Here is a 24,634-nt window from a genome sequence, read left to right as displayed (position 1 = left end):
TCCTCTGAGAAGTGAGGCCCTCACCACTAATTTAATGGTTACAAGGGATGCCCAAAAACAGAGCCCCAAAAGCTTTTAAAATAAAAAGCATCAGTTCTCTCTCTTAGAGAGTCTTTTCTCTTTTTTTATGAAAAAAAAAGCAAAATTCGCGTCGCTCATCATTTTCAAAAAATTAAAAAAATTAAGCCTCCGCGATTTTCGAAAATTAGGGTTTTTGGCAGAAATTAGGGTTTCTGTTGTCCGCCACGTCATCACTTTGTGACATCATGAAAAACACTGGCTTTGCTCATGAAAGAAAACGCCAGGTCCTTGGTTGGTCTTGCTTGAGAGGTTGCCTATTGAGCAATGCTTCTGCTACCTCTTCTGCCAGAAAGTGCTAGCGCTAGGTTTCTATATATTATATCTTATGCAAATTGCCCTACCTAGTTTCCAGCAAAAGTCACTTAAAAATAATAAGTGAAAAATGTCAAAAATAGAGAAAATAGGTTCTGTGCACTGGAAATGCTCCTGATGGATTCTGATGGTAATGCTGCTGATCATGCTGTGTGCAACCAGAGGATATGCATCTACTCTTAAGTGTCTGGACATGCACGGTCTGCGAAGAGACTCACAGAAGTGCCAGATCACTTCCTATTCTAGATTGACTTGACTGAACTGAACCCTGATCATGCTGTAGCTTGTCCACGGACACATAGGGTTGGATGTGTCACGTGACAAGGAGCTCGAGAAGATCCATCGACGTCATGTACCACATAGTAGCAAACACAACCTGGTTGGCCACTACAACTTTGCATGCCAAAGAGAGCTTTGGCGATCTCCAATGGAGCAACTTCCTCCTCATGAATAGGAGGAGAGGAGCAGTCTACTGCTCAGGGGACAAGTCGAGGCCAACCTGACAACCTAGATAGCGAACTGCAGTCCGATGGGGAATCCACCTGAAACCCTCACTTGGCGACCAATCAGATGTAGGAGCATTGCCAACCCAAACACCTGAAGAGCCTGCTCACACATGTGCAGATTGGCCTTCTAGCCCTCCAAGTACAAGGTTGAGTCGTTGTCACAAACTGCTGACGTGTCAAAGCCCTAAAGAATGGAGTGAACTTGCAGATGCCGGCCGAGTGGCCTAAACCCTAAGAAGAACAAGTAACAGAAGAAGAAGTCCTACCAACTTATGGGGACCCCGTCCAATGGGGCCCCAAGTGACATAAAGGATTAAAATAAAGCAGGAACCGCACACATCCGTAGCAGTTGATGACGTGGCAGTTTTTGGATTTTTCGTTGACAGTGCTGACGTGGCAGTTGTACGGAATTCCGTGATTTACGCTGGTAGCTTTTTGGCATTGCTTTTGGACCAGAAGCTTTTGAGTTTGAAGGCTTTTCATGTAAATTGCTTTTCATAGGCCAAGGGCCTTTAAATATGTGCTAAGGGCTCATTCTCTAGCATGCTTCTTGAAGAAGGTGCAGAGTCTAGAGTACTGGCTTGTACTTTGATGATGCAATATAATGAAATACCGAAAGGGGTGCCAAGGTTTGGGGCCAATACTCTCTGGGGTGGAATTCCTCCACTCCGTGTCGCGTGCTCTCTCTCTCTCTCTCTCTCTCTCTCTCTCTCTCTCTCTCTCTCTCTCTCACAGTTCAGTTCAGTTATTGAAGTGCTAAAAGTCTGTTTAGTCTGTTCTTTTCTATTGGCACGTGGTGCAAACTCAACGTCCAGTAGCTTGTCTCCCTAACAGGGAGCTTTAAACCACTCAAGCCAACCTGATGTGAAATCAAAAATCTGCTCATCGCCTCAGCATAGAATAGAAAAAGAAACCGGGCTAGAGGGAAACCTTGTCTGATTGAGCGTGTGAGCATGAAGCGCTCCCCTCTTCCCCCTGCCAAGAGGACCTGACTGTGCGCACAGAGAGCTGACACACCTGTGATCCAAGCATCTGAGAAACCCATCCTACGTAGAGTGCCCTCCAAGAAGTCCCGGTCAACTCTATCGTAAGCCTTTTTAAAATAGAGGAGTATCACGAGATCCTCTCCTTGGAGACGCGTGAGGCCTCCCAAAAAGTGAAGATGTTGTCAAGGATACTACGCTTCTTGACAAAACCTATCTTGGTCCCATGTATAATGCTCTCTAGTAGTGGCTAAATCCTCAAGCTTAGAGCCTTTGGTAGAATTTTGTAGGTTGAGTTGAGGATGGTGATGGGTCGCCACTATCGAATCTCATCCAAGGAGCCTCTCTCCTTTTGGGAATAAGGTAAATCAAGCCCTCACTCATGCTGTCAGGCATCGCGCTAGTGTGTCAGATGTACTGAAATGCGTTGCAAAGATGTGAACCAAGAAAGTTCTAGTACTCCAAAAAGAAACTGGGAGTCAAACCATCCTCCCCTGGACAGCTACCTCGGGGGAGGCTCTGAGGGCCTCATGGAGCTCCTCTAGCTGGAGGGGAAGCTCTAGTCTCTGACACATCTCCTTAGTAACAAGGCAGGGCATATATGCCCAAACCTGCTCTCTCTGCATGCATCCCGACGCTCTGACTGTGACTCAACTTACAACAAATCTTGGTAAAAGTCTGTAGCAAGTGCATGCATATCCTCATGCTCTGAAGCAACTGACCCCTCGGGTCTCCTTAATTGGTTGACATTGGTGTGCGCATGGTGGGGACCCACCGTCTCAAAGAACTCCATAGTAACTCTGTCACCCACGTGGGTCCACTAAGATGGTTGTCGATGGAAGGCAAACTCATGATGCCTCTTTAACTCTAGTCAGCTCTTGTCTAGCTTGCTGCATGTGCTCCTCCAACCAAGGACCGACTGGGTGCTACTCTTGCATCCTCCGCAAGAAAACGCCGCCTCGTCGGAGACGCTTCTCGTCCTCCTTGGCTGCAGCCAAGCGAGGTGCATCCACTCTATCAGCAGGGGAGTTCTACGTTGTCGTGCTGTGACACGTACATAGTGGGAACGCATGCTACAAGATCTATCTTATAACTTTTTAGATACATAATTATCTTTCCTATAATGTACATATGCATATTTAAGTATAATAATAAGCCTTCTATCTCATCCTATTATTTTTCTCAAGGGTAACCTATCTTTACTTTACCATCAGAAAATACGATGGGAAAAGCTCAATAGCTCCGCCTCTTTAACTTGGGGCAAAAAGCATTGATTCTTTATTTCTACTATCTCATTATCATCTCACACCCTAGCTAGATCCTATATTTAGGGTAAACTCCAATATATATATATTCTATGTATTTTTTATACTTTTTTTATATTTCTTTTTAAATAGCTACTAGGAGGGAATCAAATCCTAGTGGGACACTAGGTGGCATGATTTCAAAGATACACTTATTTTAATGCATTATTGCAAGCATGATTACAAAACTTTGTCAAGGAGCAATGTCATGCTTTCATATGGCATGAGGTGTCCTTTGGAATTAAATGAAAGTCTAGGCTAATGGGACCACGGGAAGACTTTTGCTGCTAGAAATGGACCCTATTTTGATGAATTTTTTACACAAGGTTCCAATCCGAATTGGAAAATGATTTTAAAATGAAAATCGTAGCTAATGAGCTGAAGTTTCTGCCTATATTTTTACTTTTTTATTTGGAGCCACAGTTGAGGAGATATGATCAAAATACTGGACCCCATTCTGCCCACATCATGCAGGGACAGCTCATTTCCAACTTTTCCAATTCCTATTCACACTGGCTCTTCTCTTTTTGTGTAAACCATTGGGGGTTCCCTTCACCTATAAAAGGGGACCTCTTCTTCCTTGAAAATAAACTCAAGCATTCAAGCCATTGATGAGAGGAATTGTTGAGGGAGTGAGTAGTAATGCCTAATTGTACTTAGCCCCATTAACATAAGCCCCAGCCTACACTTTCTCCTAGAGGAAGACTAGCCATTCTTGTACGCTATCCTTGGAAGATCAACTCTAATCAAAGAAGGTGTTGTACGTGGCGTATCAATCAACGTTGAATTCTCCCCTCTTCTTCTCTCTCCCATCAATAATGGTGCCGAAGGGTTTCAAGTAAGATGTGTTCTACATTGATGTTTTCTTGATTTCTTGTTGTTTTCATTTTCATCTCTAATCCAACATATATATATGTATCTAATCTCATCTCCTTAACCAAACCTATCTCTCTCATTCTTAGTAATTCATCCTCTCTAGGTTCTCTTTGCTACAGGTACATCTCTCTCCGCAGTATCCTTATTGCCTACGGGCAAGAATAGGGCTTGGGAGGGAAACTTCTCATCTCTTCACTTCTCTCATATCTACATTTCTCACATACTATCCTAGATGAATAACCCACATGATGATCATTTCTATCGCTTTCACTCTGTACGATCTATTAGAATTAACGTATGGATTAGCCGAAAAATACACTTTCAACAACGTATAGTGTTTCTCTTTGGCCCAGAAAGGCTTAATGAAATACTTCTATCACCGGATCCCATCATACTACCTCTCATAGACTATAACGTTTCTTTTGACGTAAGCGTAGTTATCTTGCTATGAACCAAGAGGATTTGTACACACAATTAATCCCAATCACTAGACAAAATATATATATTATGGTAAGCACAAAACTACAATTCCAAAGAACAATTCGTAGCCTATTTGGTCAGCCAAGATTGAATGCCATTAATTCATCTATTAACCCTTTCATATTACCCATGATACGATATGACCATAGCCTTGATGTTTTCATTTTCGTATTGTTTTGACATTCTCTTTTGTGTTATTTCTTTGTGTGTGTGAGTGCAAGAGAGAAAGAGTGAATCTTCCTTGATTGCATTTCTTTCCAAACCCTAGTCTTCATGGCATCTATGGTTTAACTCCTTCATATAGTTTTTGTTGAGTTCTCTCACAAACTCTCACAGCCATAAGCCCGGTGCTTTCCTGGTAAGACCGCAAATTTCTCGACAACGTATCCAAGCTCTCTGTTGAGAGTGCCACCACTCGCTCTCTAAGCTCTGGATCCAGCAAAATCCTGTGTGGGATGCGTAGCATCGTGCTCCCCCTCCTTTGTTTGTCTTGACAGTGAGGATCAGTGGTGCATGGTCGAAAAAGTAGTCCTTGCCACAATACAAACATATCCACCCATGTCACAGAAGTGGTCACTGGCATAGAAGCGATCTATCCGAGATAGATTCACTCCTTCTACTATGCGGTAAAAGCGAGATAAAGACAAGCTGTTTGGGGGCCTCACAAAGCCTGAATGCTGCCAAACATCAAAAACCCGCAAAGTCGTACATAGAGGCTCCCAAGCTGCCACTACTGCTCTGCATGCGGCAGAGAATCTACAATATGAGACCAAAACTCTGCTCGTGCAATGCCGAATTGGGCACATATATGTTCAGGAAGCCCATGAGGCAACGTTGAACCTGCATAGTAATCCGCCGCCGCGCCCTCATAATGGCCTGTTTCCATGAGTCCGCAATAGTCATACATACCCCTCCCTGGATACCTCAGGCCCAAATGGAATTGGCCAAAAAGTCTCATAGCAACCTTGCAAAATCTGACCACAGTGTCTAATGCGGCTCTCACAAATATGATGCTCCTGAAGCATAAGAATATCAATCGCACCACCCGGAAGGCATCGCTGAAGCTCCTGCCGCAACCGACCCCGCTGGGGTTGGAACTGGGGTCCTTCTAATCCTTGCACATTCCATGAGACAATCCTCATGGAGTCAGTGAGAGAAAACCAATGTTGCAACAGCAGCAAACCTCACTATTTTTGAGGCCGGCTTGGATGGGGAGTAATCCGCGTTCGAGCGACTCCAAGATAGACGTGACTACAAAGATTGTCCAACCCAGGCCCAAGAAGAGTGTGCGGTCTATAGGGCTACCTCCTCCGTCCAGGAGTCCTCATGTATATGTACATAGCATGGTGGACTTTGCGTGTCAACAAAAAAATGTATCATAATGTGTCTACATCTTGCTGTGTCCGGAGGTGTCGCTAAGAACTTGGCCAATGGCCACAGAGTCTGTACCAATTCTGTAACCCCCAAGTCTCCCGTGTGGTGAGAGAACTCAAGACCTTGAACTTGAAGCCTGAAGCCAATCCATCACGGAGTCTAGAGTCCACTCAGACGGATCCTTGCCAAACAGAGGAAAAGAGAAATCGATCGCGGTGTCCAGGGCCTCTATCCCTCTAGTTGCAAGAACAATACATGGACTCTGAAGCAAGCCGCCTCAAAGTTTGGTGAAGAGTCGCTGAGGAAACGTGTGAAGTCGTAGGCGAAGAAGTCCCACTGGCGACGGATGTCAAAACTCGTTAATCCTCGAGGGACTGCAGCAAAGGGAGATGTCTGCACAAGCAGGGAGGTCGTATGCTCCTCTCTTGTCAAACGGCTCGTGGCAAAAGCGTTGCCAGGAGACCTCCTAGCGGACGATGAAGGTCTTGCCCTCTGGCCGGCTGTGGGGTAGGAGCAGGAGAGGATGAGGAAGTAGGGGGGCTAGTGGGTGGAATGGGAGGGGAGGGGGTGGCAACGGGGGGAGGTGGAGGTTGGGGGGGCGGGTGGCATGGGGGAGGAGGGGCTGTTGGTGGTGAAGCTGAGGTGGAGGGTGGAACTGTGGCCTCCTTGTGCTGTAAGGGGTCAAAACAATTCACTGTGAGAACCCATTGCTGTTGGCCTAGTCTAAGACGGCCACTAGGGGGGCCGAAGTGTGGTGGTCCCTGGCGACGACGGTCATGGACCTGCTACCATCCCTCCTCTGCCTGGGCACCAAGCTTGGAGGAGGAACCTGCCTAAGCTCTTGTGCCAATGTCTGCAATGTCTGGCTAGCCCTAGAAGGCTGGGTCTGAGTTTGTGCCGAAGGTCTGGGCCTCCTCCAGAGGGGCGGACTGCAGGGTAGTGCGATGGGGGAGCTGGCGAAAAGGGCGCGGGGGGGGGGATGACGATGGCTATCATGTACGGCAGCAGCAGCAAGCAGTTTCGCGGAATGTCTTTTACAACTGCAATTTATACGATTCAAAGAGGAAAGTTATCTTCGTAAAGAGTCTCGGTCTATTGACAGATTTTACTCACCCAAAATGAAGGCAGAGCACAACACAACACATGCAAGCATGCAATGCAAGCACTGATACACACACAGCTTCTTGGAAATCTGATTACAGGTGCATCGGCTTTAAGCTCTCGTCTGAATGGAGTACCACATGGGAAGCATGGGACAGAGGTAATCTTGTCTATCAAAAGTTTTGAAAACATTTTTTGCTCTATGTGTCCCTCAAGATGAGTGAATGTTGCATAAAAATTCCATTCTTCGGCATGCTTCAAGAATGAATACACAAATTATGCATCCTATGATTTCTGGCGAGTTAAGGTCAGCCTTACTTTATACACCAAAAAAGGTTATGCTGCTGTATGCAGTGGATTACTTCTGAGCGAGGTTCCTTTATTCACATTTCTGAGCGCCTTAGTACAGGTTTTGGTTACAAACAATGCCATACAAGCCTAGCCTAGATCAGAGGCAATGTGAGACTTTCCATAAATGCAACAAGACCTATGAGTAGCTCTATTTTCATTTCTGAGGGTTCTAAAGGGCTTACAAGGATGTCTTGTTGGTTTAATGAATTACTGAAAAAGGTAACGTCTGGATCCTTGAATTCTGAAATTTACATTTACCTCAATTTACAGAAGAACATATCACTGCCAAGCTTGATACTTTACTGTTGAATCTGTCTGACCACTTTGCCGAAAAGAAGAATTACTTTAGAAAAGAAAATAAAAATTTGGTTTAGGTCCACAAAAACAGCAGGTTTTAAATAGTGAGCTCTCTATAAGGTTTTCGTTGTGCTGTCATGCTACAGTAGAATAATGTCTTTGCTATGCCTGCCTAAATGATTGCCCCATTTCCTGAGGTTTGGCTTCTATTATTCCAGCTGCCTGTGTGGGTTGGTGGGACACTCCTGGCTAGTAGTATCTGGCATCCCCAATCTTGTAAAGAAACTTTGTTTGTTGGAAGGAGACATGCTAGGATCATCACTGATCAGATTAAGCAATCTAAGTAGTACAGTACAAGTACTTCTGGCCCCTAGTTGTTCGACCGGCTTCATCTCAAATTCTGATGCACCTTTTGAGTTGATGAATGCATGTAAAAAAGTAGTGTTCCCTCAAGCATTTGCCTTTCAGTTGTGTGTAAATTCTACTTCTGAAACCAGGTTTGCATTAACATTAACGTTGATGACCATGCAGGTAAACTTGAGAATCTTAAATCCAATTATTCAGAGATGGAATTACATGGGAACTTTAGAAAACACCCCCACGGTGGGGCACCATTAACAAATCATGAGGTATATCTATGGTCTACCACAAGGGTACATTTTTTTAGTTTAGCTTATTGTCACAGGTTGATATACAGCCATACAATTTGATGTAGGTCGTTTATGTCAGATTGTGTCTAATCAATTCTTTAATTCAACATCGAAAGGACCTTCATTCACAAATCAAGGAAGCCAAGTGGTTTATTCTCCTTGGGAACCCTCATTCTTGCTGGGGTCACTAGATAAGACCATGCTCTACTCCATAAAGAAAGGATATTAACAGAACTGTATCTTTTGGTCTGAGGATCAAGGTTGAGATGGATGATGTCTGGCTGGTATGATTTGCATGAGTTTATATTTAATAATTTTAGACCCTTATGACATGGGAGTGCCATGTATTAGATAATCGAGAACATATTGGGAAACTGGTACTTTGTCCATCTCTAGGCAATGCGTTGTGAAATCAACGTACCATGGCTGTATACCATGTCATGCATTGTAGAGGGTTTTTTTGGATCAACTGTGATAGTAATTAAGGACCCTCTATTTATCTCTAGTTGTCTAGAAATAGTTTTGAACTTCACAAAGGCAACATACGTCATTGTTGGTATCATGTCAATGTCAAAAGTGTGGCCTCTTCAGGGCTTGTGAAATTGTCACCGATCACATTGTCTCCCTTATGTAGCAAGCAGGTATATCCTGGAGAACTAGGAGAAATGTTTACCAGGTCTTGTGAGAGTAAATCCTAGCTATACTCATGAAGACACAGCCTTCACAACTATGCCATATGCATAGAGCTTATCATAATGAGTATAAATTCTTGGGGAACCTTCTCTGCCAACGCTGCCGTTGCCATCGGCAATCTCATCCATGTACAATTTGCAAGCCATCTCTAGAGCTTCCCCCCTGCCTATTTAAATTGGTACTTCTATTTCCCAACCCTCCAAGTGGCTGTGTGGTTAGGCTTTTGGAGGCCTCCATCTTGGCTTCTTTTTGAAAGTTGTGTGAACTACAATGTCGAGGGGACCTCAAGCTGATGATTTTCCCCCTTCTTCACCACTTTTTTTCCCCCCAATTAAGGGGGGGTAGCAGGACTGCCTTTGCCTACACCTACAGTCAAACAATTGGTAAGTCAAGAATTGCTATGTTCACTCGGTATTTATCTGTGAAGGCATCAGTATTACATTTAAATGTGGAGAAGGCATCTCTTTTTTTTTCTTGAGGAAAAGATCCTTCTATTAGTTAATAAAACTGCCCGTAGGGCTAAAACCGCCTGTACTAGAGAGGGCTACATCAGCCATAAGGGGAGACTCTCCCAATGAGAAAACAGCATATGTACAATGAGGGCTAAATCAGGAGATGGGAGGAGGGAAAAGCCACAGGTGAACGGTAGTGCCATCTGGGCTCACCCCGGACCATGGTGAAGAAAGGCCTAGGGGGCCTGAGTCGAAGGAACGCCTCTCTGCACTCCTGCATGCGGTCGGAGCTGCCCTGAAGTCTCTCAACCTGTCCCCTGAGAGTGTGGATCAGCTCCAGCCAAAACTCTTGAACAGTCTCCGCTGGTGGCACAAAGCGAGCCTCGAAGATTCGGAAGCAACAGGCCCGCCAAATGTCGCGCTGTGGAAAGAGTTGGCATCAGCCGGAGGACCTGAAACCAAACCTGTTGTGCCATAGGGCAGTCCCACAGACAATGATGCTGACTCTCCAAAGGACGGTCACAAGCTGTGCATGCTGCGAAAGGCCACTATGTACTAGCCAGCTCCCCACTGTTGTAGCTCTATGTGCAACTAGCCACTGGAACAAAATGACTCGCCGCGGCTGTGTGGCGTCCCACCTCGCCCAAAAAGCTGACAAGAACTGAGTTGTGAGACCTTCCTCCTGCCAATGAAGTGTTGTAGCAGGATGAGCCTCTCTCGGTGCTGCTAGTGTGTGACATCCCAGTCGAACAGTGTACTAAAAGAAAGGGACCCCTGGATGGTCGGCTAAAGAGAAAGGGTCCCTCCAAAACCACTCTCCAGGATCCCACTGGACTCGTGCCAGTGGGCAGCTCTCCCAAGCCCAAAGCCTCCAATGGCCTGTCTCAAGAGCTGCTGGGTCAGGATCGATGACACAAGTTCTCACGTAGATGCCCACTATTCAGATCCTCTGAAACCAACACTCTGCAACCTGTGGAGCCTCTACTAAGACTCTGTAGTCGACCCTCCCCCGGATCTCGAAGAACATGGAGGGTACAGTCTCTGAGCAAGCTCGAACTGGGATGAGGACCTCCAGTCGCGTGAAGGCCCCCATCCATTTGGGAGATGTTGTCTCTAGAGGTGTGAGGCACTCAGCTGGTACCACCTTTGTGATGTCCTGACACATGCTCTGCACCCCTCTCATGCCCTGCAACTGGATGCTATAGCCAGTCGCCTAGAGTGCGTGTTGGACCCTCTGCCATGGGACCCCACGAAACATGAGGCCTACTACCAACCAAGTGGCCTCTTTGAGTGCGACCATGGGGTTTCAAACAAGGGGCTGTCTCAAGCGCTCCTCCGTGCAAGTGGGTTGGTACTGCTCGAGGTCTCTCCGCAGCCGCTCCCAAGAGCGAAGCAGGCTCACAGCAAAACGATCCTCCAGTCTCCTCCTTAGACCAACTCGGCACATTTCTATAAAGATCCATCTGATAGACCTGCCTGTCTGAGGCACTCAAGCTCTAAGCCATTGAAGCAAAAACTCCTTCCAAGGCTCCTCCCCTGGAAGTAGTCCTCTGACAAAAAACTTCCAAAGAAGGACATTGCTTTGTTGTGTTGTGTCTATGATCCCCAACCCCCCTGAGAACAAGGTAGAGTGATGACCTCCTAGGCTACTTTGACCCGGGCTATCTGAGTGTCGTGCCTTGACCAAAGAAAGGTCTTGATCAGCCTCTCGAACAAGATGTAATGTACCACATTAGCCAACAACACCTAGTTGGCCACTACAACTCTGCCTGCCAGAGAGAGACGTGCCGAACTCCAATGTAACAACTCCCTCCTGTTGGATAGGAGGAGGGGAGCAATCTGCTGCTTAGGAGACAAGTCCAGGCCAACCTCACAGCCCAAGTAGCAAACTGAAGTCCCTGGGGGAATCCATCTAAAACCCTCACCTGGCAACCAATCAGGCGTAGGAGCACTGCCAACCCAGAAAGCCGCTGTCTTCCTCCAGTTGATCAATGCAATGCAGAACAAAACGTTTCTAGAGCCTGCTCACACCGGTAGGTTGGCCTCTTGGCCCTCCAAGTACAAAGCTGAATCGTCTGCAAACTCAAGATCCAGTAGCTCATCGCCCGAATAGGAAGCGCTAAGCCACGCAGACCAACCTGCTATGAAACCAAGAATCTGCTCATCGCCTCAGCATAGAACAGAAAGAGGAAGGGGGCTAGAGGACAACCCTGTCTGACCGAGTGTGTGAGCATGAAACAGTCTTCTGTACCTCCTGTCAAAAGCACTTGACTGTGTGCACATTTCTAGAGAGCTGCCACACCCTTGATCCAAGCGTCTTAGAAACCCATCGTGCGTAGAGTGCCCTCCAAGAAGTCCCAGTCAACTCTGTAGTTGGCCTTCTCAAAATCGAGAAGAAGTGTCTTAGATCCTCACCTCAGAGGCACGCGAGGGCAGACGCCTCCCAAAAAGTGAAGATGTTGTCAAGGATACTGCATTTTTGATAAAACCTGTCTGGGTCCCATGTATAATGCTCTCTCGAAGTGGTTGAATCCTCAAACTCAGAGCCTTGGCTAGAATTTTGTAGGCTGAGTTGAGGATGGTGATGGGCCTCCACTGTCGAATCTCATTGAAGGAGCCACCCTCCTTGGGAATGAGGTGGATCAAGCCCTCACTCATGTCGTCAGGCATCTCTCTTGTGTGCAAGATGTACTGAAAATCTCTGCAAAGGTCTGAGCCAAGAAAGTCCGAGTACTCCAAGAAAAAACTGGGAGTCAAAACTATCCTCACTTGGACAACTACATCGGGAAAGTGTTTTGAGGGCCTCATGGACTCCTCTAGCTGAAGAGGCAGCTCAAGCCTTTGGTGCATGAAACTGGCCCGTGGGGCAGTAGGCGTTGGCTTTCACCCGAAATTCTTTACTTTAGACACACACACAGAGCCCTTTGCAAAGGAAACCTGCGACGGGAATTAACACTTAATCACACACATGGCTCGGAAGCTAGAATGCTCCGAGCAGACGCCGGCAACCTGTAGGCCCCAAAATTGGCGCCCCTTTCGGTATTTCTTTATTCTTTAGGAGGGTAAATTACAAAGAAGAGTCTTGGGAATCCTTTATCTGTATCGAGCTAGATACCACCTGTTTTGGCCAAATTTCGGCAGCATAACAGCCCTTGAACTTGCGCGAAACCAATTCCCCTGCTGGAACTCTCTTCCACTGGCATAAACCCTCTGATTCCTGCCCAAAAACAGTAAATTCAGATCGCTGTATTTACTGGGTTTTGCCCTGTTTCCAGCCCCAAACAGTCCCCTAGCTGTTCTTTGCCTGTGGGGCACGATTCCCAAGGGTTCTGGAGTCCATATAGCTGAAAAACAGTCAATTTTCTGTGCGTACACAACGCTGAGTTTGCACCTGTACGGTGAGGTTATGACCCTCACCGGTGCCTGCTTTGGAGTAGCAGCTAGCTACCCGTGTTCCTGCTCAAGGAGACTCTTGCCTGAGCACAAAAGCAAGAACCCACGTAGTTGTACATCAGTCAAATGAAGAGCCCTCTTGTGGGGCATCACATAACTGCACTAGGGGGGAGAGAGAGTAGTGTGTAGCGTGCAGGGCATCACTCCTGGCACCACATTGTACATGAGAGGGAAAGAAAGCACTCCATAGCTCTTAACCTGTGACACGTTCTCCATGAAGCATCCCCCAAGCATAAATCGAGCGCTCCCTCTTCTGCCCTTGACCTATAATGCATTTGTGAACAAATAGATGCAGATTTCCATGGCTGCCAAAACCTGCGTATCGCTGAAAGCGCAGCAAAACAGCCCTGTAAACACGCATCTGATGCCTTCCAATGCTGAAAATGAGCTCCTTGGTCCTAGGTAAGGTCATGGGAAGCTCAAAAATGAAGAGAAATGGCTGAAAATCACAGTTATCCACCTCCAAAATTGCTCCAAAAAGTCAGTTACGAGTTCTCTTCTCCCAAACTTGGTAAATTGACCAAAAAGTGCCACTTGGCACTCATGCATGCAATTTCCCCGCATTGGGCTTCCTGCTTAAAAATCTGTCAACTGTTGCATCAGTTGACTTTGCAGCAGAGTAATAAAATGTTCCCCTTGTCATACTGGAGGTAAGGACGCGAACACATTTCACGGCCCAAAATAGCAGTTCCCTAAATTTTAGGAAATGATTCCGTTGGGCTCCCACTGGTCATCTGACCATCTATCCTCATTGGAACCGCATCCAAAAGTGCAATGTGGCCCAACTGTCGGATACTTTCTGTTGGTGTTCTCACCTTGGCTTTGTGCCTTTATTGAGTTCACTTCCTAGTATCCACCAACTTGCTAAGTGCGATGGGGGAACCTACATGATCTTGAACTGAGCCTAGACATCCTTTTACTTTACGAGTTCCAGTGCCGACCAACTTCTCGTCTGTGGGTGAAACTACCGTTCACATTGGCCATACAATGTCCGACCATTTGCAACTTCAAAAAGAGGGTCTCAAAAATTAAACAAAAATCATTGGAAAGAAACCAACAACTAAGGTTAGCAGTTGCCACGTCCTCGTGACAGCGCATCTCCTCAGTCACAAGACAAGGGATCTGTGCCCAAACCTTCTCTCTGCGTGCATCTTGACGCTCTGATTGAGGCTCTGCTGACAGCAAGTCACGGTAAAAGTCAGTAGCAACTGCAGGCATGTCCTCTGGCTGTAAAGCAACTGACCCGTCAGGTCTCCTCAATTGGCTGACACCGGTGTTCGCATGATGGGGTCCCACTGTCTCAAAGAACGCCCCAGTCACTCTGTCACCCACCTGTGTCCACTGAGACGCCTGTCGATGGAAGCAAATTCCTGGCGCCTCTCCTCTATGCTGGCAAGCTCTTGGCGAGCCTGTTGCAACTGCTTCTCCAACCAAGGAATGTCTGGGTGCTGCTCCTGCATCCTCTGCAAGGAAGCAACACCCCGTCGGAGACGCTGCTCCTCCTCCCTCGCTGCAGCCAATAGGCGATCCGTAGACTCTTGGAGAAAGAAGCGACCAAGAAGAGCAAGTCCCGAGGCCACTCTGTTAGCAAGGGAGTCCTGCGTGTCCAAGTCCTTTGTCCAAAGAGCTACCACTCGCTCTCTGAACTCTGAGTCCAACAAGATGCTCTTAGGGATGCGTAGCATTGTGCTCCCCCTCCTCTGTCTATCTATCACAGTGAGGAGCACTGGTGCATGGTCCTAAAGAGATGTCCCAGCCAAAATGCAAATTGACCCACCTAAGTCACAGATGTGGTCACTGGCATAGAAGCGATCTATCCGAGAGAGATGCTCTCCTCCCACTCTACGGTCCAGGCGAGAGAAGGCCAAGCTATCTGGGGGCCTCACAAAGCCAGAGTGCTGCCAAACATCTAAAACCCTCAAAGTCATACATAGCCTCTCCCAAGCTGCCAACTCAGCCCCGTGCACAGTAGCATGGTTACCTCCAATCCTTTCAGAGGGGTCCTCGAGCATGTTGAAGTCACCCCCAATGCACCATTGCTCTGCATGTGGCAGAGACTCTACAATGTGAGACCAAAACTGTGCATGTGTACTTGCCACATTGGGCGCATAGATGTTCAAGCATCCCAAGAGGCAGCCTTGAACGTGCATAGTAATCCACTGAGCCTTGCCAAGCACAATAATACCTCTACCCACAATGGCCTGTTGCCAAGAGTCCACAATAGTCTTACAAAACCCTCGCTAGATACCACCAGGTCCAAATGCAGCTGACCAAAATCTCTCATATCAACCACGCAAAACTTGACCACATCGTCTAACGCGGCTCTCAGCATAAGAAGATCAGTCTCTCCGCCCACAAGGCATTGCAAACTCCTAACGCAATCGACCCCACTGGTGTTGAAACTGGGGCCCACCTTATCCCTGCACGTTCCATGAGACAATCCTCATGGAGAACAAGAAAGAACCGATGTTGCAACCGCAGCTAACCGCGCTATCTCCGAGGCTGGCTTGGATGGGGAATAATCCGCATCCAAGCGTCCCGGAGATAGGCATGGCTGCAAAGAATGTCTAGCCCAGGTAGAAGAAGAGTGTGACGTACATAGGGCAACCTCCTATGTCCAAGAGTCCTCATGTATGTACACGTAGCATGGTGGGCTCTGCGTGTTAGCAAAGAAGTGTACCACAATGTGTCTACATCCTGCCGAGTCTGGAGGTGTCACCGAAAACTTGGCCAACGGCCACAAAGTCTGTACTTGGTCTGTAACCCCCATGTCTCCCGTGTGGTGAGAGATCTTGAGGGACTGTGCCTGCAGCCACTCCATCATTGAGTCTAGAGTCCACTCAGAGTGGTCGTAGGGAAAACAAAAGCCAACCGCTGTTTCCAAGGCCTCTATCCCTCTAGCTGCAAGGAACAATACATGAGCTCTGAAACAAGATGCCTCAAAGTTTGATGAAGGGTCTCCAAAAAACTATGTGAAGTCGCAGGCGAAGAAGTCCCACCTACGACGAATGTCGAAGCTCGTCAGTCCACGAGGAACTGCTGCAAAGGGAGATGTCTGCACCAAAAGAGGGGTTCGTAAGAAAGGTTGTCCCTCTGTAGGAACGGGAGGAGATGTGGAAGCAGGGGGGCTAGTGGGGAATGGAGGAGTCGGGGGACGGGGAGCGGCGGAGGGAAAGGAGGGAGGCAGGGGGGGAGGAGCGGAGGAGAACTCGAGGGGAGGAGAGGCTGTCGAAGGTGAGGCTGAGGTGGACGGTGGAGCTGGGACCTCATTCTGCTTAAGAGGGTCGAAACGGTTCCCTGTGGGAACCCATTGCTACTGGAGTGGAGCCTGGCGACCATTCGGAGGGCCAGGCTGACGTGGTGGCCCCCGTCGACGCCGACCACGAACTTACTGCCAGCCCTCCTGTGCCAGGGCTCCAAGCTCGGAGAGTGAGTCTACCTGAGTACCATGTGACTTTGTTTGTTGCTGCTAGCCAGCCCTAGGAGGCTGGGACTGAGTCTGAGGTGAGGGTTAGGGCCTCCTCCATGGATAGGCCTTTGCAAGATGGCCCATCTGTCGACAAATGAAGCACTGATTCGGGAGGCCCGAATACTCCATGCTCTGGCAGAGCCAAAAACCATCACTCACCCGAGGTAGTAGAATGACCTTCAAGAGGGTGTGGGTGTCCCCAACCAGAACATGAACAGTGGGTATGCCAGCTACCTCGGCAACTACAGAGGCTACCGTGCGAGGTGTCTCCATGACGGTCCCTGTAACAGACTTGGACACTCCAAGTCAAGAATCAATCACGACAGTATCAAATAACCACTTCAAACAATTCACAGATCACAATAGATTTGCACTGGCCCGGCGAAGTTCCGTGCCTAGAGATATTGGCCCCAAAGACTGGCGCCTCTTTCGGTATTTCTTTTTGTATTAATCAATCATCAAAGTACAAGAGAGCAGTTAGGGTTTCACTCTCTGACTCTGCGTCCAAATGCTCTGAGAAGTGAAGCCCTCACCACTTATTTAAAGGTTACAAGGGATGCCCAAAAGCAGAGCCCCAAAAGCTTCAAAATCAAAAGCCCTGAAAGCAAAAGCTCTTTTCCCTCTCTCACAGAGAGTTTCTGAAAGCAAAAGTAAATTTTCTCTCTCTCTCTCTCTCTCTCTCTCTCTCTCTCTCTCTCTCTCTCTCTCTCTCTCTGCCTGCGCGTCGTCTGCTGCACTCTCTCTCTCTGCCTGCGCGCAGCGCGCAGCCCTGCCTACACGTGGCCCTGCACACCAGCAGGCCATGACAATCTGCTGCTCGCGCGGGACTCCATGAGCTGCCTGCTGCTCGCCACAGTCCTCAACAGCCCAGCACCCCTGCGCAGCATTGCTGTGGAGCACGCCTGCCGCCATTGCCCCCGCTAGCCCTGTTACACTGCGCAGAACTGCCGTGGACACCTGTGCGCAACACTGCAGCAAGGGTGAACCCCATATGAATGAGTGAACCAATCAACCTGCGGGTTTCAAGAAGTGGTTTCTCCGTGCGATCGTCACCTACAAGAAACATGCCAAATGCAAAGGATAAACAAACACCCCTATCGAAGATGGATACAAATACAGGGACAGGTAAAGACAGGTGCAGGAACCGAGAAATCGGTGCTATGCTCGATGCAAGACATTTGGGGTTTTATCTCATCCTTACAGGAAATGGTGATGAAGCAGGGTGAAGACATCAAAAATCTTGCACTAAAGAACCAGGAATTGGAGCACACAATCAAATGCAGAATCTGAAAATGCAACATCAAGATGAGAAAATTCAGGCACTACAAGATGCATTAAACAAACAGGTCTCCAATGTGCAAGACGCTCTAGCTACACACGACGAGAAGCTTGCACACATCAGTGATAATGTAACAAGAAATACGACCTCCTGGGCACATGTAGTAAGAAGTACTCCAAATGCCATTCCGTAGACACATGAGACATATGCAAATGTAGATGACACAGAGTATAATGAGCGAGAGAAACGTAGTATGAATATTGTGATCCGAGGCATACTCGAATCTGACAATGAGAAAGTACTCATGTTGAATGCGGAGGTCACAGACCTCCTTGCAAACACATTTGGCATGCATGATGTAGTGGTGTATGGGGCACATCGTGTGGGTAAGCAGAGACCTGAGAACAATCGCGCAATTGTATGCACAATGTTGGATGCACGTAAAAGAGCCATCATACTCGAAAATGCTCGCATTTATCTAAGGGACAGCCCAATTTACATCAGTGAAGACATGACACCCGCGAAACAAAAGGAAAGAAGACAGGCATATGAAGAACGAATGAAAAAGAACACCACCCCCACAGGGGCAACACCACCAGAAGCATGACAGGGGGAAACCCACGGGACCACGAACATACACGTCACAAGTTGGAATTGCCAAGGTTTCCCTTGGCAAAAAGGGGAAGGATTGACATAGGTTTTACCACAAGCAGACTTACTTTTTCTACTTGAAACGTGGGAACAGGACACATGTAGACTGATCTCTCCAAGAATGACCCTTTTAAGGACCTATATACAGATATTGCAACCTACACACCACAGGGGGCAATGATGATACTCGGGGATCTTAATGCTCGCATAGCCAACATACAGGTTCAATTGGTTGAATACTCAACCCATCCCGCCGACAAAGATGGCAATCTTGTATTAGATGCAATATGGGATAGATGCTCATGCGATCACCTCATGAATGAACAAGGTTCGGCTTTGATATCCATGATGAATTCTATGCAACTTGTAGCCATGAATGGCACCAAGAAATTTGCAAGCTCCGGAACATACACATGCTATACATCAAACCATGGAAGAAGCACTAATGACTATGCGCTATTTAGCCACAATGCATTGGATTTAATTGGACACTTTAAAATTGGGGCTCGGTCACCGAACTCGGACCATACTCCAATTCATGTATGTCTAGACCTCCCACACATGCCTACACAACGCATCCAAAAGACGACAAGTTGGGCATATCGAATGCAAGCCACAAAGAAATTCGATTATGCCACTTTTCTGGACAGCCTATTGAGTAGCCAATGCATGTCCCAAAACATTTCAGAAAATTGGGCTACCTTCCGTCAAGCAATAGAAGAGGCTGCAGAGGTCACTATGGGGCGATCTAAAAGAAATCACCAACAAGTGAAAGGTCTCCCTCATAACCCATGGTTTGATGCAGAATGTAAAGCAGCCAAACGCAAGTTAAAGTGCTTCAATAAGTCGACGAAGGAGTGGGAAAGTGCAGCCAAGGAATACAAGATGCTGAAAAGGAAAAAGAGAAGGATGCATGAACTTTTGAAGGAGGAGCAAGAGGTGATCAGATTTAAGAAAGAGCCCAAGAAAGCATGGCGCAACATGAAAGGAAAAAAGGAGGATATAATGGGAAATTTCAGCATGGATGAAATGTATATATATGCACAAATACTCTATGCTCCCACCGATGCTCAAATAATGATGAATGTTGAAATTCAGGTTGACACTAAGGAACCTATAACTTTTGCAGCGGCTTTGAGAGGTTTGAAAAAACTAGCCACTGGGAAAGCCTCTGACATTTTGCACTTCAACTCCGAAATGCTGAAATGGTCGGGCAATGAAGCCAAGAAATGGATACATTGCATGATGAATCAAGCTATCCACCAAGGCATGCCTGAAGATTGGCAAGAGAATTGGGTCAAAGCTTTGTTTAAAGGCGGAGACCGTAACCTACTCACGAATTACCGCACCATCATGGTGGGCTCTTACATGGCAAAACTTTTTGGGAGCCTGATGAAAAGGATATTAGCACATGGGCTGAAAATAGTGGAAAGAGGGCTCTCGGTCAAGCAGGTTTTAGAGAAAAACATAGTACCATAGATCACTTGATTACAATCCAGATTATGATGGAAGAGGCGCGACTCAAAGGGAAACTATGTACTGCTGTTTTGTGGACTTTAAGAAAGCGTTTGATACGGTACCTCGTCATGAATTATGGTCCCGCATGGAGACCATTGGGGTTCCCATACACTTGAGGGTTGCGGTGGCACGCCTATACCATGCAGTTCGATGTAAACTGAAAATGCAAACAGGCTTCTCCAAAGAGTTCTTTAGCACAATAGGGGTCAAACAAGGATTCCCTCTGTCCCCAACATTATTTGGGCTATGCATAGATGAGCTTGAGGACTTTATCTGCCAAACGACGCAAGATAATGGAGATGCACCAAACATAGGTCTCATTACTTTGCTACTCCTCATTTATGCTGATGATGTGGTTCTTTTAGCGCATAGCATGTCTCTCTTGAAAAAACTTTTGGATGCGGTACATACTTTTTGCGAAGCCACAGGACTTTCAGTGAATGTCACGAAAACAAAATGTATGGCGATTTGTACACACAAATCAAAGGATCAGCCCGCCCTTATGTATGATGGGCAAGAGATTCAAGCAGTGGACAGCTTTAAATACTTGGGCATCATTATACCCTCGAATCATAGATGGGGGCAATGTGCAAAAACAAGAATTGAAGCAGGACAAGCAAGGTATTACGAGTTTGAAAACATGTGCAAACAAAGCGTCACGAGAAGGTGGGAAATAAAGTCCATGGCTTTCAATGCGTGTGTGGTCCAAACGCTATTGTATGGGGTAGAGGTATGGGGACCAAGTATTCCGGCCAGCACATGGAATGACATTGAGAAAATTCAGAAAAAGTTCTTATGTAGACATATGGGGATAAAAACCACAACACCATAATCAGTGATGCTATTGGAGACTAGACAAAGACCATTGGAAATGCTTGCCTTGCAAAGAATGCATAGATATCTCTTGAAGGTGAAGCTGATGCCTCATAACCGTTTGCCTCACATAGCATGGGAGGTAGGATGTAAGCCGCAAAAGAACCACAAAAGCAAGTTTCTCACCTCTAGCCTTGTTGAGGACATCAGGAAATGGTTCTCTAAATGGAATGTGGGAGCACATGTGGACATGCATGTAGAGGCAGGTACCGAGCATGAGCACGAGCTGAATTTTGAACTACAATTACTTGAGGCCTTCCACAGCAAATGGAAGAATGCAATGCACAGGTCCAAGTTTGAATACTATTGCAAGCACATAAACACGAGATACTGGGAAGAGTACAAGACCGGGGAAACCCAAATACATATCAGGACACCCATGTCTTACCGTGCGAGACGGGCCATCACCTTGATGCGGACAAGATCACACATGCTCAAAAGTGAAACGGGAGGATGGCTGAATATTGATGCAAACATGAGGAGATGCACTCAATGCAACTTGAACTCATTGGAAAATGAGGCACATGTAACCCTTGAATGTCCAGCATATGCACACATTCGGGTCGACTTTCCCCAACTTATTCAAGGATGTACTACATTTGAGGAGCTTTTCTCAAGAACACATCCCTCTCCAGTAGCACTAGGCATCTATCTTGCCAAAGTGCTAGAACATCACACCACACTCACAAACAAAATCACCACAGAATCATGACACGTCCCCTCCTTCACACGGGAAGGGGGGAGTCTCATATATGAGACTTTGGGTCCCATGGCTCATTTTGGCCCCCTGAGGACGTAAATACATCATCATCATCATCATATCTCTCTCTCTCTCTCTCTCTCTCTCTCTCTCTCTCTCTCTCTCTCTCTCTCTCTCTCTCTCTCTCTCTCTCTCTCTCTCTCAATGCGAGCAATAAAAAGCAATTATGCTTTTCTGGCCAAAAGCTGAAATTTGTGTCGCTCAAAAATATCCCAACCAAAAAAAAATTAAAAAATCCGCGATTTCCAGAAATTAGGGTTTGTGGCGGAAATTAGGGTTTGCAGGTTTTTTTAGGGTTTCTGCTGTCCGCCACATCATCACTTTGTGACATACCCCCCTCTTGAAAGCATTGTAATCGACCGCGATTACGCCTGCAAAACCGACAAAAGCCATAAACCGTCTTAGCAGACACTGACTGTTAGTACCTACGTACTAGGGACACACATCTAGCACATGTACCAAATCGACAGTCACATCGCACGACATCACAGGACATCACATGACATTCAACATTCATTCGGATCTTAGACCATGATTTATCGGCAATGTAGCTAGCAATCACATCTAGGTCCAATCGGGACCTCATCGATGTCCGATTGACTAACCCCTATTGCAACCATGTCTATTCGAGATCAAGTAGACCAAAATGCTGCAGTCATTTTGTTTATCAGTTCCTGCACTCACAAGAAGTCAAGAACAAATCAGTATCATAATCAGGAATTCCATTTCATAAAGTCATCCAGCAGAATACTATCATCTCTCAGTATCCCTGAAGCTCAAAGAGACATTAGTGACTTTAGTATCAAAATCAAGGCATCTGTTGACAAAGGAGCGGAGTAACTCCCCTCTTGTGCATCCCACTGCACCAGATCTTCGGCCAAGCTGAATTTTTGGGTTCTGTTTGGAGTAGACTATGCTAAACCAAAACATCAAGGTAAAGTTTCACAATCCGAGGAGTATCTGCTAGGTCCTCCTCCTCCATCCACTTCGCATCAAATGCAGGAAAGTTCTTGAACTTAACCAAGAACCGCCTTCGGACTTTACCTTTCTTCGTATCCGTATGTGCCAAAATCTGTTCAAGAACAAGGGTCTCCTCGTTCTCTTCCACTGCGGGTTGCTCATCAGGCTCCCATCATCAGGCACATCACCCTTAACAGGTTTCAAGAGACTCACATGCAATGCATTGTGAATCCTCCAAGTATCTAGCAGTTTCAATCAGAAGGAGACATCATTTATCTTTTCAGTTATGTGGAAAGGTCCGTAGTATCGCATACTAAGCCTTGGAAAAAGCCTCTCCTTTCCCTTTTTCTTTCTTAGGCGTGCCTTCTCAGAAGTAAGAGCACCCAATCATCCTCCTTCAGTTTCAAGTCGCGACGATGGCGATCCGCTGCCTTTTTCTGTTGTTCTTGAGACTCCTGCAAAGTCTTGCGAACCTTGGCAAAAGCCGTATCCAAATCTCGCGAATATTCATCCGCTTCAAATATCTAATCTTTCGTGCTCAGGAAGGATGGAACCTTCGCAGCACTTTCAACAATCTCACATGGCGTCTTCCCCGTCGAAGAGTGTATCGTGTTATTGTAGGCAAATTTCACCAAAGGTAAGTTCTTTTCCCATTGAGTCTTCTGATCCAAGATACAAGACTTCAATAAATCTAAAATCACTGAATTGGCAATCTCAAATTGCCCATGAGTTTGCAAGTGGAACGATGACGAGAACTGCAACTGCGTGCCAATGTTCTCCCAAATTGCCTTCCAAAACAAACTCATAAATCTGGGGTCTCTGTCGGAGACAATCGTCTCAGACGTGCCATGTAATCGGAAAATCATCGCGATCATTCTGTGTTCTCAAGAGATCAAAAATGAAATACATTTCAATACTTTTCCAGGGGTGGGTGGGTATGGGTAAAGGCTTTAACAATCCCTGTGCCTTATGCCTGTCAAAATTGACCTTCTGGCATACTAAGCAACTGCGCACAAACTCTTCCCATCCTTTTTGAGTCTTGGCCCAAAAGAAGTATCTCTCTACCCCCTTCATGGTGGTAGCAATGCCGCGGTGACCTGTAAAAGGTGGACAGTGGCATTTAGTCATAACCTTTGCCCTCAACGGTTGTGTAACGCACAACATAGTTTTTTTTTCCATCATGTAGCCTTCCCGAAGGGAGTATCCAGCTATTGTCTCTCCATCGCGTATCTGTGTGAAAATATCTGCAAAATTTGTGTCTGTGGCATACTGATCGACCATATCCTCGAAGCTCCTATGATGTATCGCGGAAATAGCCAGAACCAACAGCTTCCGAGACAAAGCATCTGCCACCACATTCTTCTGTCCTTGCACGTGGACAATTTGGAAGTGAAACTGTGACAAGATGTTCGCCCACCGCATCTGCTTTTCCGAAAGCTGCTTTCGTGACAAGAAGTAGCGTAAACTCTGATGGTCTGTAAAGAAAGTAAAACCCGCTCCGAGTAGGTAATGCCGCCACTGAGTAAGAGCATGGATAACCGCCAAAATCTCTTTCTCATATATTTGATCTGTCATCTCCGGCCTAGAGAACAATCGGCTCTCATAAGCTATGGCATGGCCTTCTTGCATCAAGACCGCACCTAGACTACGACCACAAGCATCACAATTTACTTCAAATGACTTCTGCAAGTCCGGCAAAGTCAAAACAGGTCCTGTAGTCAATTTCTCTTTCAAGGTCTGAAAGGCAGTCACCTCTGTGGATCCCCAGAAGAAAGGTACTCCGTTCTATGTCAAGATATGCAAAGGGGAAGCAACCTCTGCAAAATTTCACATGAACCGCCTGTAGTACGAACACAGTCCCAAGAAGCTTCTAACTTCATGGACATTCCTCAAATCGGGCCAATCACGGATAGTCTCTATCTTGGCCGGGTCCATTTGCACTCCTGCTGTGCTGACACAATGTGTCCCAAGAAGTGTATCTCTGGTAGGAAAAATTCACTTTTCTTTGCATTAATCACTAACGTGTGATCTCGTAATGCCTGAAAGACTTGAAGCAGATGATCTCTGTGTTCTGTCTCATTCTTGGAGAAAACAATGATGTTGGCAAAGAAAGTGTCAACAAATAGCCTGTGCTCTCAAAAAATCCTGTCCATCATCCTGTTAAATGTCGCAGGAGCATTGGTTAAGCCAAAAGGCATCACCAAAAACTCA

The 24,634-nt window shown here is 46.6% G+C and overlaps 1 protein-coding gene across 1 annotated transcript in view; it reads left to right on the top strand.

The window, feature by feature from the left end:
* PHT4;5 (phosphate transporter 4;5) overlaps positions 1-24,634 on the top strand; it is a 101,505-nt gene that overhangs the window by 20,841 nt on the left and 56,030 nt on the right. Inside the window, exons 6-7 of the mRNA XM_086511249.1 lie at positions 7,119-7,177; positions 8,197-8,294. Coding sequence (XP_086367375.1) covers positions 7,119-7,177; positions 8,197-8,294 — 157 coding nt within the window. The remainder of the gene's footprint in view (positions 1-7,118; positions 7,178-8,196; positions 8,295-24,634) is intronic.

The sequence above is a fragment of the Adiantum capillus-veneris genome, chromosome 4, assembly GCF_014529385.1.
Source record: "Adiantum capillus-veneris isolate H3 chromosome 4, ASM1452938v2, whole genome shotgun sequence".
NCBI classification, from domain to species: Eukaryota; Viridiplantae; Streptophyta; class Polypodiopsida; order Polypodiales; family Pteridaceae; genus Adiantum; species Adiantum capillus-veneris.
This window is presented reverse-complemented; position numbering and strand designations above follow the sequence as displayed.